This window comes from Dipodomys merriami, unplaced genomic scaffold (assembly GCF_024711535.1).
Source record: "Dipodomys merriami isolate MVZ:Mamm:240054 unplaced genomic scaffold, mDipMer1.0.p SCAF_26, whole genome shotgun sequence".
In the NCBI taxonomy this organism is placed as follows: domain Eukaryota; kingdom Metazoa; phylum Chordata; class Mammalia; order Rodentia; family Heteromyidae; genus Dipodomys; species Dipodomys merriami.
The window spans coordinates 6,823,159-6,835,365 of NW_027204048.1; the positions used below are offsets into that span (position 1 = coordinate 6,823,159).

The window sequence follows — 12,207 nt, forward strand, 5'->3', positions numbered from 1 at the left end:
GCCTTTTCTGCCTATGTGGTGTTGAGGAATCAAACCCAGGGCCTCATGCATGCAAGGCAAGCACTCCACCACTGAACCACCTTCCCAGCCCCTAAGGTCTCTTTTAACATCTAAATTCAATCTATCTTTAACTGAAAAGGAAACAGAAAACTAAATATCCAAATCCAAAATAAACACCATTAAAAATAAAAATAAACTAAAACTATTATTACTGGTCTAACAGGGAATTCAGGCTATAGTGGCAGCTCGTGTACTCACAAGGTAACATGCCAGGAGGTCCTGTTTCTAAAGCACATAGGTCCAGCTGCTTTTTCAAAGTCAGAATTTCCATACACCGCTGAGTTCAAGTGGAAAAGAACTAGCCTAGGAGTCAAGTTGTAACTTGGCTCAGCACTTTTCCTAGGTAAACAGCTTAGCAGCTCTGGGTCTTGATCTTCTCAGGTACAAACTGACATGGTTCTATAATGGATCTCTGCGACCCCCTCTCAAACCTGAGCCCCATGTCCCTAAGAGACTGCTGTCAACCTACCCTTTTACAATACATTCCTTCCAAAAACAGCTTGGTCTGTTTGTAGATTTCTTGTCCTGTCTTGTGGAAGGTCTTGAGAAATTCTATGAACTCCTTAGAGACTCTATCAGTTTCAATGCTGGTTTGCCGATTTATAGAAGGACTGGGAGCTTTCGCTTCCTGGATTTCTGCTGGAAAAATTAAAGTAACTTTTATTATACAGAAGATCTATGCATGGAATCACTTTAAACCTCTTAAGATAGTTTCCATTTTATTTAGTCAAAGTTAAACTCATTTTATGCTTAAATGTTTCCTCAAGTTTTCTAAAGTAAGCAATATGTGTTTTACAAATAGAAATACAAAAACATCATCTAAAAGATCATACTCAAATAAATTTTGCCCTGTTAATATCTTCTTAATGAAAATATCTCATGCTCTTCATACTTAGTCATTAATACGGAAGTGACACCACTGTCTTGAATAGCATTCTCAAAGATTGTCTGAGTTTATAAAACTGGTCAACAACAACAATTAGAATCACAAGGTTTCAGGCAATTCATAAAATAGGCAAATTTTCCAAACCCCATTTTAGATGCCAAAATGGCAATAGCAAAGTGTTACTTGAGAAACCATTATTAACCAACATTTAGTCTGTAAGTCACACTGCTCAGTGAAAAAATGCACCCAAGTCACATAAGGAACAGATAGGCAAACAATAGATTTATCTAACCACTGGGAACAGAACTGTTTCCACTATGAAAGGAAAGTGAGATCTTTCTGAACAGAGATGAGGGTGTAATTAGAAAACAGTTAAGTACTTTCAGGAGGTATAAACTATCACTGGGTCTCTGAACTATGTTTTCTAATTCAATGCCATGAGCAATTAAAGCACTCCACAATTGCCTTTTATTCACAAAAAGGAAAGATAACTAACAAGAAAATATCTCCCCCCCCCTTTTTTTTTGTTTTGTTTTTTGTTGGTCGTGGGACTTGAACTCTGGGCTTGGGCACTGTCCCTGTGCTCTTCAGCTCAAGGTGAGTGCTCTACCGCTTGAGCTACAGTACCATTTCCAGTTTTCTACTAGTTTATTGGAAATAAGAGTCTCACAGACTGGGCTGGGAAGGTGGCTCAGTGGTAGAGCACTTGCCTTGCATGCCTGAAGCCCTGGGTTTGATTCCTCAGCACCACATAAGCAAAAAAAAAGAAAAAAGCCGGAAGTGGCGCTGTGGCTCAAGTGGTAGAGCACTAGCCTTGAGCTGAAGAGCTGAGGGATAGTACCCAGGCCCAGAGTTCAGGCCCCACGACCAGACCGAAAAAAAAAAAAGAGTCTCACGGACTTTCCTGCCCAGGCTGGCTTTGAATTGTGATCTTCAGATCTCAGCCTCCTGCGTAGCTAGGATTACAGGCGTGAGCCACTAGTGCCCAGCTCCCCTGTTTTTTAGACAGTCTTTTTTAAATAGACTTGCTGCCCAAGCTGACCTTGAATTCACAGTCCTCCTGCCTCAGACTCCTGAGTGCCAGGATTACCCTAGTAAGCAAGAGAAGCTTTGAAAGACTAAATTCAACCTATTACATGCATTCCCAGAATAATTTATCATCTTGTTTTTTGAACTTTAGAACTGAATTCCTGCTTTTATACCAGAAACACATGAGTGATAAGGTTGCAATAAAGTTTTAAGAGAATAAAAACAATATTCTTTTTAGGTGAGATAACACAAGCCACCTGTGAGGAAGGGGAGAGAAAGCAGGAGTGTTAGGAATCTGGGGCTGCCTATTGAAAGCCTGTATCAAAATAAAAAGTTAGACACCAAACTGGGGGAAAAAAAGTATGCAAGCAATGTCACAAAGCGCTACTTCCCTGAGGACAAAATCCAATAGTTTAGTACAAAAACAGGTGAAGACAAGACAGTGCACAGAAAGGGAACACAGGGGAATTTAATTTGTAAATGGTAGCGTATCATAGGGTAGCTTTAATCTGCACATATGAATGACAATGTATCTTTCCTGTTAAGATCCCCTGAAAAATCTCATCTCATCCTGAAACGACAGGAAGAAGCACTGTCACTCCCTGCAGTGGATGTAAAATGAGGTCACTGCCAAAGAGGGCAGTTTACTGAAACTGAGTGCTTCTTCTGCTCCTCAGCGATGCTCTGGGGACATAACTGCAGGTGCACAACACAAACACGTTCACATTACAGCTGCTCATTTTGGCGGTGCCTCTGAGAGTAAAATACCAAAACTACTGGGCACCACTCAGAGACAAAATAAACCATAATTTAACCCATAAAATGGTACATTACATCACTTTACAATAAAAAGTTGATGTGTATACTAATATGGAAAGAATTGCCAAATGCACTCAAAAAAGCAGAGTATGTGTTTTGTAGAATGATATCTTTTACAGAAACTGGGATAAGACCATATTTTTGTGGAAGTAGTGCTGTGGCTCAAGTGGTAGAGCGCTTGCTTTGAGCTGAACCGCTCAGGGACAGTGCCCAGGCTCAGAGTTCAAGCCCCACAACCGAGCAACAACCAAAAGACCACATGTTTGTGAGCTGGGCATGGTGCTGTATTTCTGTTTTTCTGTAGTCCCAGCACTAGAAGGCTGAGGCAGGAAACTGAGCTCCAAGTATAGCCTTGGATACAAAGTTCCATGCTAGGCTGGGCTATTCAGTGAGGCCATGTTTTAGGGAGGAAGGGGACGACAGAGAGATGCTGAGAATGAATACATACAGTTGTCAACAAGACCAAAAGCACAGAAAGGTACTAAGAAATTAGTGTATAAATAAGGCAGAAGGGTGGTGGTGCTTCCGAATTAAGGATAAAGAACAAAAAGTAAACCGTGATAGACTTTTTATTTTTGAAATGTTTAGGTGTGTTATCTAGCCCACCAACAGTGTGATGCAAAACAAACACAGGAGCACTTTCTTGGAACATTTTTTCCTCACTAAGATCATGTTCTCTCTGTATTTCCTTAAGATAAATACTACCTCAGAAACTCAGGGGAAAAAAAAAATCTGTCTCTGAGACTTTCAAGCCTACAAGCAGCCACTTTTGATAAGCTTATGAACTGGAGGTATTCAACAAATGAAAACAAAGATCCTTAAATAAAGCAAACAGTCATTTGGATAGGGGGGAGAGAGGAGAGAGGGAGAGAGGGAAGGAGAGGGGAGGGGGGGAGGGGGGGAAGAGAGAGGAGAGAGAGAGAGAGAGAGAGAGAGAGAGAGAGAGAAAGTATACACAAACCAGTCCTGGGGCTTGAACTCAGGGTCTGAGTGCTGTCCCTAAGCTTTTGCACTCAAGGGTAGTGATCTACCACTTGAGCCACAGCTCCACTTTGGACTTTTTGGGTGATTAATCAGAGAGAAGAGTTTCATGAATTTTCCTGCCCAGGCTGGCTTTGATCCTTGATTCTCAGCTCCCAGCCTCCTGAATAGCTAGGATTATAGATGGAGCCATCAGTGCCAGCAGGAATAGATTTTTTTATAAACAAAATTTCTCCTTATAGAGGAAACAAGGTTTTTTTGTTTTTGTTTTTTTAAATATCTTTTTATTGTGAAAATACTGTACAGAGGGGTTACAATTACATGGGTAAGATAATGAGCCTCCTGCTTTGTTTCCCCTTCCCATCCCTTCGTATTCGCCCCCCCTGCCCCATCCCCCCCACCAAAGTTGTAAAGTTCGAGAAACAAGGTTTCTTGAAACACAATGTCCTCCAACACTGGTTTCATATGAAGAGTATTACTTTCATATATTGTCTGACCATAAAACTTTCTGTTTCCAATCTAGGCTGGTAGTTTACAGAAATCAGAAAGCTGAGCCCAGGCTCTGTAGATGTATTTTGTATCTCATGCAAACACTCTTCCCCCCTACCCATTCCTCTTCCTCCTCCTTAAAAAAGTAGTAGAAAAGCCAAGCGCCAGTGGCTCATATGCCTGTAATCCTAGCTACTCAGGAGGCTGAGATCTGAGGATTGCGGTTCAAAGCCAGCCTGGGAAGGAAAGTCCATGAGACTCTTATCTCCAATAAACCACTAGAAAACCAGAAGTGGCGCTGTGGCTCAAGTGGTAGAGCACTCGCCTTGAGCTGAAGAGTGCAGGGACAGGGCTGAAGCCCAGAGTTCAAGCCCCACGACAGACCAAAAAAAAAAAAAAAAAGGTAGTAGAAAATGACCTTTCTACTGGACACTGGTGGCTCATGCCTGTAATCCTACTCAGGAGGCTGAGATCTGAAGATCATGGTTCAAAGCCAGCCTGGGCAGGAAAGTTCATGTGACTCTCATCCCCAATTAACTACCAGGAAACCGGAAGTGGTGCTGTGGCTCAAGAGCTAGCCTTGAGCTGAAGTGCTCAGGGACAGTACCCAGACCCAGAATTCAAGCCCCACAACCGAGGATGAAAGGAAGGAAGGAAGGAAGGAGGGAGGGAGGGAGGGAGGGAGGGAAGGAAGGAAGGAAGGAAGGAAGGAAGGAAGGAAGGAAGGAAGGAAGGAAGGAAGGAAGGAAAAAAAAAGAAAAAAAAAAGACCTTTCTTGGATCCAACCCTGGAGGAAGCACTGAAGAATTTCTTCACTGTTGTAACCTTGCGGGTCTTTTCATTGGTTTTCTTTTCTTCAAATTTGGAAAATGTGAGAGATTGGGCTCCTTGGCTGCTCTGACTGCTGGCAAAGGCCTCTTCTTCTTCCCGCTGAAGTCTGAATTTTCAAGAGAAGACTATGAATAACCTGGACATTCTCCAAGCTTTCCTTGAACCTAAAGATTACCACTCAATTAACTGAGGAAGACCCAAAAATTTTATAAAAAGACACTAAATATATTAAGTAGGTCTGAAGTCTCTTATAAGTCAGCTAGAACAGAAAACTGTTGTGCATGCTTTCACAGACTTCAAACAGAACCTTCTCCATCATGGTCATGAAGTCATTATATTAGGGTTACCTGAAACAAAGCCTAGTCCTTTTCCTTAAAAAGCTCAAAGTGGGACTGGAGAAAGAGATACATAATTACCATGTAATGAAACAGTTCTACTTCGGAGCATACTGCCTAATAAGGGAACAAAGACTAACACAACTCAACCATAAAAGAATCAGAAAGAAAACCAAACACATAATGAAAAATTTGCTGGAAGCAACTCATTAAATGGTGACTGAGAAGAAAGGCCAACTCATTTCTTTTACTATCATGCTGACTAAACTGGAGGTTCAAAGCAGATGGAGCAAGTGTGTGGCAATGACAGGCCAGCTATATCACTGTGTGCCTGCTATATCACTGTTAACACTCGGTGGGCTATTCCTACCGTTCTGCCAGTTCCCAGTCCTCCTGAATCTGCTTCTGCCTGGCTTTGTGGTACTCCTCCCTCCAACACTTGGAGCAGAAGCCCTGCCAGGCAGGGTTGCCGTAGTAGCCACATCCTTTCTTGCAGAGGAGCTCTGACTGATCCACATGTATTCCTCGGCGTTCAGACTTGAGGCTCATCTTCCTGCTAACCAAGAAACACAAAAGAAGGCATTAAAAATGAATTCACTATCATAATAGTAACCAAAAAATATAACGCATAAAAAACAAATATAGGTACTGGGAATGTGGCTTAGTGGTAGAGTGCTTGCCTAGCATGCATGAAGCCCTGAGTTCCATTCCTCAGTACCATATCAACAGAAAAAGCCAGAAGTGCCGGGCACTGGTGGCTCACACCTGTAATCCTAGCTGCTCAGGAAACTGAGCTCTTAGGATCACAGTTCTAAGTCAGCCTGGGCAGGAAAGTCCATGAGAAGAAATGCAGTGAGGCAGCATCTTACCTGGTAAGCCTGCAGAACCTTGGCAAATCCAAACTCATGTTATAAGGTGAACCTTGAGGACATGCTACTGAATAAGCCACTCACAAAAAGACACTCACTGCAGGATTCCTCTTACATGAGGTCTAAAGCAAACTCTTAGCAATAGAAAGCAGGGTAGTATTGCAGCGGCTAACACTACTTTCCATATACCAAAAAACAGCCAAGATGGCAAATGTACATGAACAACACAGTTTAATAAATGAATAAAATTTTGTGTGCATATATATGCTGATACTGGACCTTCAACTCAAGAGTCTTATGCTCGGGGCTGGGAAGGTGGCTCAGTGGTAGAGCACTTGCCTTGCATGCCAGAGGCCCTGGGTTCGATTCCTCAGCACCACATAAGCAAAAAGAAAAAAAAGCCGGAAGTGGCGCTGTGGCTCAAGTGGTAGAGCGCTAGCCTTGAGCTGAAGAGCTGAGGGACAGCGCCCAGACCAGAGTTTAGGCCCCACGACCGGACCCAAAAAAAAAAAAAGTCTTATGTTCTTACTCAGCTTTTTTGCTCAAGATTGGTGCTCTACCACTTGAGTGACAATTCCACTTCTGGTTTTTTGCTGGTTAACTGGAGATGAGAGACTCACCAACTTTCTGTCCTCAGCTTTGTCCCCTGAGTAGCTAATCCTAGTGCCTGGCCCTTTTATCCTTACTTAAAAATATATATATATATTACATTTGGCTGGGCACTGGTGGCTCATGCCTGTAATCCTAACTACTCAAGAGGCTGAGATCTGAGGATCATGGTTCTAAGCCAGCCTAGGAAGGAAAGTATGTAAGACTCTTATCTGATTAACTACCAAAGTGGGGGTAGGGGAAGTAGAGCTGTGGCTCAAGTGATAAGAGCACTAGCCTTGATCATAAGAACTCAGGGACAGGGGCTGGGAAGGTGGCTCAGTGGTAGAGCGCTTGTCTTGCAAGCCTGAGGCCTTGGGTTCGATTCCTCAGCACCACATAAGCAAAAAGAAAAAAGCCGGAAGTGGTGTTGTGGCTCAAGTGGTAGAGTGCTAGCCTTGAGCTGAAGAGCTGAGGGACAGCGCCCAGGCCCAGAGTTCAGGCCCCACAACCCGACCCAAAAAAAAAAAAAAAAAAAAAAGAACTCAGGGACAGGCTGGGAAGGTGGCTCAGTGGTAGAGCACTTGCCTTGCATGCATGAGGCCCTGGGTTCAATTCCTCAGCACCACATAAGCAAAAAGAAAAAAGCTGGAAGTGGCGCTGTGGCTCAACTGGAAGAATGCTAGCCTTCAGCTGAAGAGCTGAGGAACAGCGCCCAGGCCCATAGTTCAGGCCCCACGACCGGACAAAAAAAAAAAAGAACTCAGGGATAGCACCAGGCCATAAGTTCAAGCCCCATGACGGACAAAAATAAAAAAATAAAGGAATGGATCCTCATGGTTGCTACCAGAGGGACAATTTCCTTTCTTCAATATTCCAGTACAAAATGTTTTTGGCTCAAAAAGACAACTTCATTTCAGTTTCTGAAAGTGAACACTTCATCTTCACATAGTACATTTACCACAGAAGTGAGTGTAATTAAGGTATCAGAATAGTTTGATCATTAATATGGAATTCAAGGCCCTCAGTAACTCAGAGACTAACAAAGACTACTATTTGTCACCACCCACCAAATTGGATGGGTGGTGCCCCAAAATGGGTGCCCCAAATTGGGATGGGTATTTCATCTAATCATTCAAAAGCCAAAGCAGATGCCATCCTCATTTTATCAGCTGAGAAAAGTGAAATTTAGAGCAATTTCCAAAAGTATGTAGGTGCTAGAAAAAAAAAACAGGCAAGAGGAAAATAATGAATCCCAGGTAAGATTAATAAAATTCCAAAATTATATATATATATATTTTTTTTTCTGTGCCTAAACTGGGGCTTAACCTCAAGACTTCAGTATTATCCCTTAGCTTTTTTATTCAAGGGTGGTGCACTATCACTTGAGCCACAGCTCCACTTCTGCCTTTTTTTCTTTTGGTGGTTAATCACAAGTAAGAGTCTCATGGATCCTTCTGCCTGGGCTAGCTTCAATCTGCAGTCCTCAGATCTTAATGTCTTGTATTATAAACACGAGCCACTAAAACTCAGCTAAGAACACTACAATGCTTATATACATCATTTGCAAACTCACATCTTGGAGTACAAATTTCAATCACTACATCTTTTCCCAAGGAAATCATCCATGTGCATAGCTCAACCTAGAAAATTTCCCCCACACTTCTTTGCTTTCAAAGATACATTCCACACAGAAATGTGGGGACAAAGGGTAAACAAATGCAGTAGTGGTACTCACTAGACACTATGTAGAAAATGAGCTATACAACTTGTGGGTAGAGATGGGAGAGAACTACACTTTACCTGACTTACGTATCTATAAGCCCTTCGTACATCACCTTTATAATAACAATGAAAAAAATCAAATAAAAAATAAAAAGATACATTCCACTGTTAGGATACATTCCACTGTTAGAAGAGACTGCTTCCATGTGTGCTGTTTATAGAAGCATCCTGAGGAGTGGCTCTGTCCCCCAAAACGCACAAGGGAGCCCAAGTGTTCAAGGTGTGTTTTGGATTGGCACTGAAGACAGAGAGGTTTTGTACTCAGCCTTCATGAGAATGGGTCTCGAAGATTTGACACAAGTTTCAGAGCTTCTAGAAGCTAGAAAGCTGTTTCAATCAAAAGGGGGGGGGGGGAAGTGCATCTTGAGTTGATAATTAAAAAACGTCCGGTTTCCTTATTAGACTATTAGGAAAATAATTTGGGTTTTCTGCAAAGCTGTTTCCTAATCTGATTGATGGGTTGAATATAACAAGATCTCCATTACCTTTGATAGTCAACTGGATCTTAGCAATGTTGCAGAGATTCATTTTTATCAAAGCCTATTTTTTTCTTGCTGCTACCATAAAATAGACTGAGTAAACAAGAATCACTGAAGAACTAGAGAACAGACAGAGGCTCTGTTCCCCACCTCTACTGACCCTACATGAAAACAGAGGCAGAGGTTCTGTTGACATACAGAAGAGAAAAAACTGATTTAGAAAAAAGAGAAACTGGGCTGGGAAGGTGGCTCAGTGGTAGTGTGCTTGCCTCGCATGCATGAGGCCCTGGGTTCCATTCCTCAGCACCACATAAACAAAAAAGCCAGAAGTGGTGCTGTGGCTCAAGTAGTAGAGCACTAGCCTTGAGCTGAAGAGCTGAGGGACAGTGTCCAGACCCAGACTTCAGGTCCTACAACCGACCAAAAAAAAGAAGAAGAAAAAGGAGAAACTACTATGTCAAGTAGATGCAAACTATGAAGTCTACTCTGGTCAAAGCTAAGGAATTACTGTCCCTACTTCACAGCTGAAGAAACAAAAGCTTAAAGAAGTGAGACACTTATCTAAAGGTAAAGAGCTAATGTCTGAAATAACACCTTAACAAGCTCCAAAGTCAGTTTTCTTCTACATCATTTAAAATGTATGTAATTTGCTACCCAACAATTTCTATTCAAATAGTCCTCATTCTTCTTCACAAAAAGTAAACTGCAGAACAACACAGAAAAAGGTGGCACTCTCACATGCATTTAAGAAACTACAAAATTAGGGCTGGGAAGATGGCTCAGTGGTAGAGCGCTTGCCTTGCATGCCTGAGGCCCTGGGTTCAATTCCTCAGCATCACATAAGCAAAAAGAAAAAAGCCGGTAGTGACACTGTGGCTCAAGTGGTAGAGTGCTAGCCTTGAGCTGAAGAGCTGAGGGACAGCACCCAGGCCCAGAGTTCAGGCCCCACAACCGGACTCAAAAAAAAAAAAAAAAAAGAAACTACAAAATTAAGCCCCACATCAAGAGGACTTTACCACTCATGCAACTTACAACTTTTTATGAAGTGCCACTGGTGATGGAGTGGACAGAAGCTTATGAAGCTTATAACCAGCACAGCAGACAGAAGAGTACTGAAACACAGAAAGTACTAGGCATGTGTGGAGTTGTGGTTACTGTGACTTGGAGAGAATTGGGGGTGGGGGGAGACAGGAGACAGACACCAGATCTTAAGGGGCCTGGAAGTGAACTTTCAAGGGTCTTAAAAAAGATTATATGATATCTAAAATATACTTGGAACTCAAAAAATTAAATCCCCCAACAACAAATCCTCAAAGAAACAACTGCCCGATAAATAAGTGGGCTAAAGACTTAAAGAGAAGCTTCTCTGAAGAGGAAGAATGGCCAATAGACACATCAAGAATGCTCAACCTCTCTAGTCATAAAAGAAATGCAAATCAAAACAACATTGAGATTCCACCTCACTCCAGTTAGAACGGCTATAATCAAGAATTCTAATAACAGATGCCAGAGGGGATGTGGCCAGAAGGTAACCCTACTGCATTGCTGGTGGGAGTGTAAACTTGTTCAACCACTTTAGAAAGCAGTATGGAGCTCAAAAGACTCCACCTAGAGCTCCCCTATGACCCAGCAATCCCACAAGGCCATACTAAGGCTACCAGCACAACTATGTTTATCGCAGCATTATTTACAATAGCTAAGATATGGAACCAACCCAGATGCCCCTCAGTAGATGAATGGATCAAGAAAATGTGGTGTCACACACACACACACACACACACACACACACACACACACACACACACACACACACACACACACAACCCAGATGCCCCTCAGTAGATGAATGGATCAAGAAAATGTGGTCTCTCTCACACACACACACACACACACACACGAATTCTACACACACACACACACACACACACACGAATTCTATGCCTCCATCAGAAAGAATGATATTGCCCCATTTGTTAGGAAATGGAAAGACTTGGAAAAAATTATATTAAGTGAAGTAAGCCAGGCCAAAGAAACACAGGTCCCATGGTTTCCCTTATTTGCAATAACTAGTATATCTGTAGGACAAGCAGAAAAGGTCAAAAGGTATATATGACCATATAAGATGAGGTTAAGCAAAATGAACCCCAAAAGATAGGGACACAATTTTTTTCTTTCTTGCTATTGTTTCTAACATATTTATAATGTACCATGTGATTTTTTGGTTTCTTTGTATGTTCCTCCCCCATGGTATAACCCCTGTTTTCACTGTATTTGATGTCCGTGCCCTGCATCTTGTATATATACTTCTCTAATTTGGAGAGGGAAAGGGAAAAAACAAAATGCTTAAATAGGGATACAGATTGTAACAATGAGATGCACAAGATACTATGTGGAAAATGAACTTTACAACTTTTGGGGGCGGAGTAATTTGTAGAGGTGGGAGGGAAGGGATGGTAGGGGAAAAACAAAGGAGGAAACAACAACGCTCCATAGGAAATTACTCATTACCTTGCTCATGTAACTACAGTTACAGTCCTCTGTACAGTATTTTTACAATAAAAAATGTACAAAAAAAAGACTACGTAAAAGAGAGGACATTTCTCCAGTCACAAAAGCTGAAAGCCAGGAAAGTAAATGGAACATAAGGGATATAGAAGAAGTTAGACGTAAATGGAAGTTGTTAGGTGTAACGAGTCATATGACAATGACTTTAACACTACAGCCCGTAGAGTACGTACTAAAGCCCCTGAAATGGAATGGGAATAGCATGGTAAGATCTCCTTTGTAAACCTCAAGGCTTGAGAAATTCTGTAGTTTGGACCCTGACAACTCCACACAGGCCTATGCCTGTGGCACTAACTGGGAGGAGGTGGGGTGGCCAGTAAGAGCCAGGTCATGGAGAGCCTGTGCTGGCTCTGCTATTGTTGGTGGTGGTGGTGGTAGTAGTTCCTGGTGGGACTTTTACTAAAGGTAGTGCTCTACCACTTTAAGCCATAGCGCCACTTGCAGTTTTTGAGTAGAGTAGTTAACTGGAGATGAGTCAGTCTCATGGGGAC

General features: G+C 42.2%; 1 protein-coding gene across 3 annotated transcripts in view; it reads right to left on the minus strand.

Annotated features, from left to right (window-relative positions):
* Rabgef1 (RAB guanine nucleotide exchange factor 1) overlaps positions 1 to 12,207 on the minus strand; it is a 40,369-nt gene that overhangs the window by 10,828 nt on the left and 17,334 nt on the right. The window contains exons 2-4 of one of the 3 annotated variants that reach the window (XM_070035613.1): positions 5,801 to 5,983; positions 5,035 to 5,201; positions 530 to 699 (exon numbers count right to left, since the gene is read on the minus strand). In XM_070035613.1, coding sequence (XP_069891714.1) covers positions 530 to 699; positions 5,035 to 5,201; positions 5,801 to 5,979 — 516 coding nt within the window. In that variant the 5' untranslated portion in view covers positions 5,980 to 5,983. Of the gene's footprint in view, positions 1 to 529; positions 700 to 5,034; positions 5,202 to 5,800; positions 5,987 to 12,207 lie in introns of all 3 variants that reach the window. The other 2 variants (XM_070035614.1, XM_070035611.1) reach the window with 2 other exon arrangements.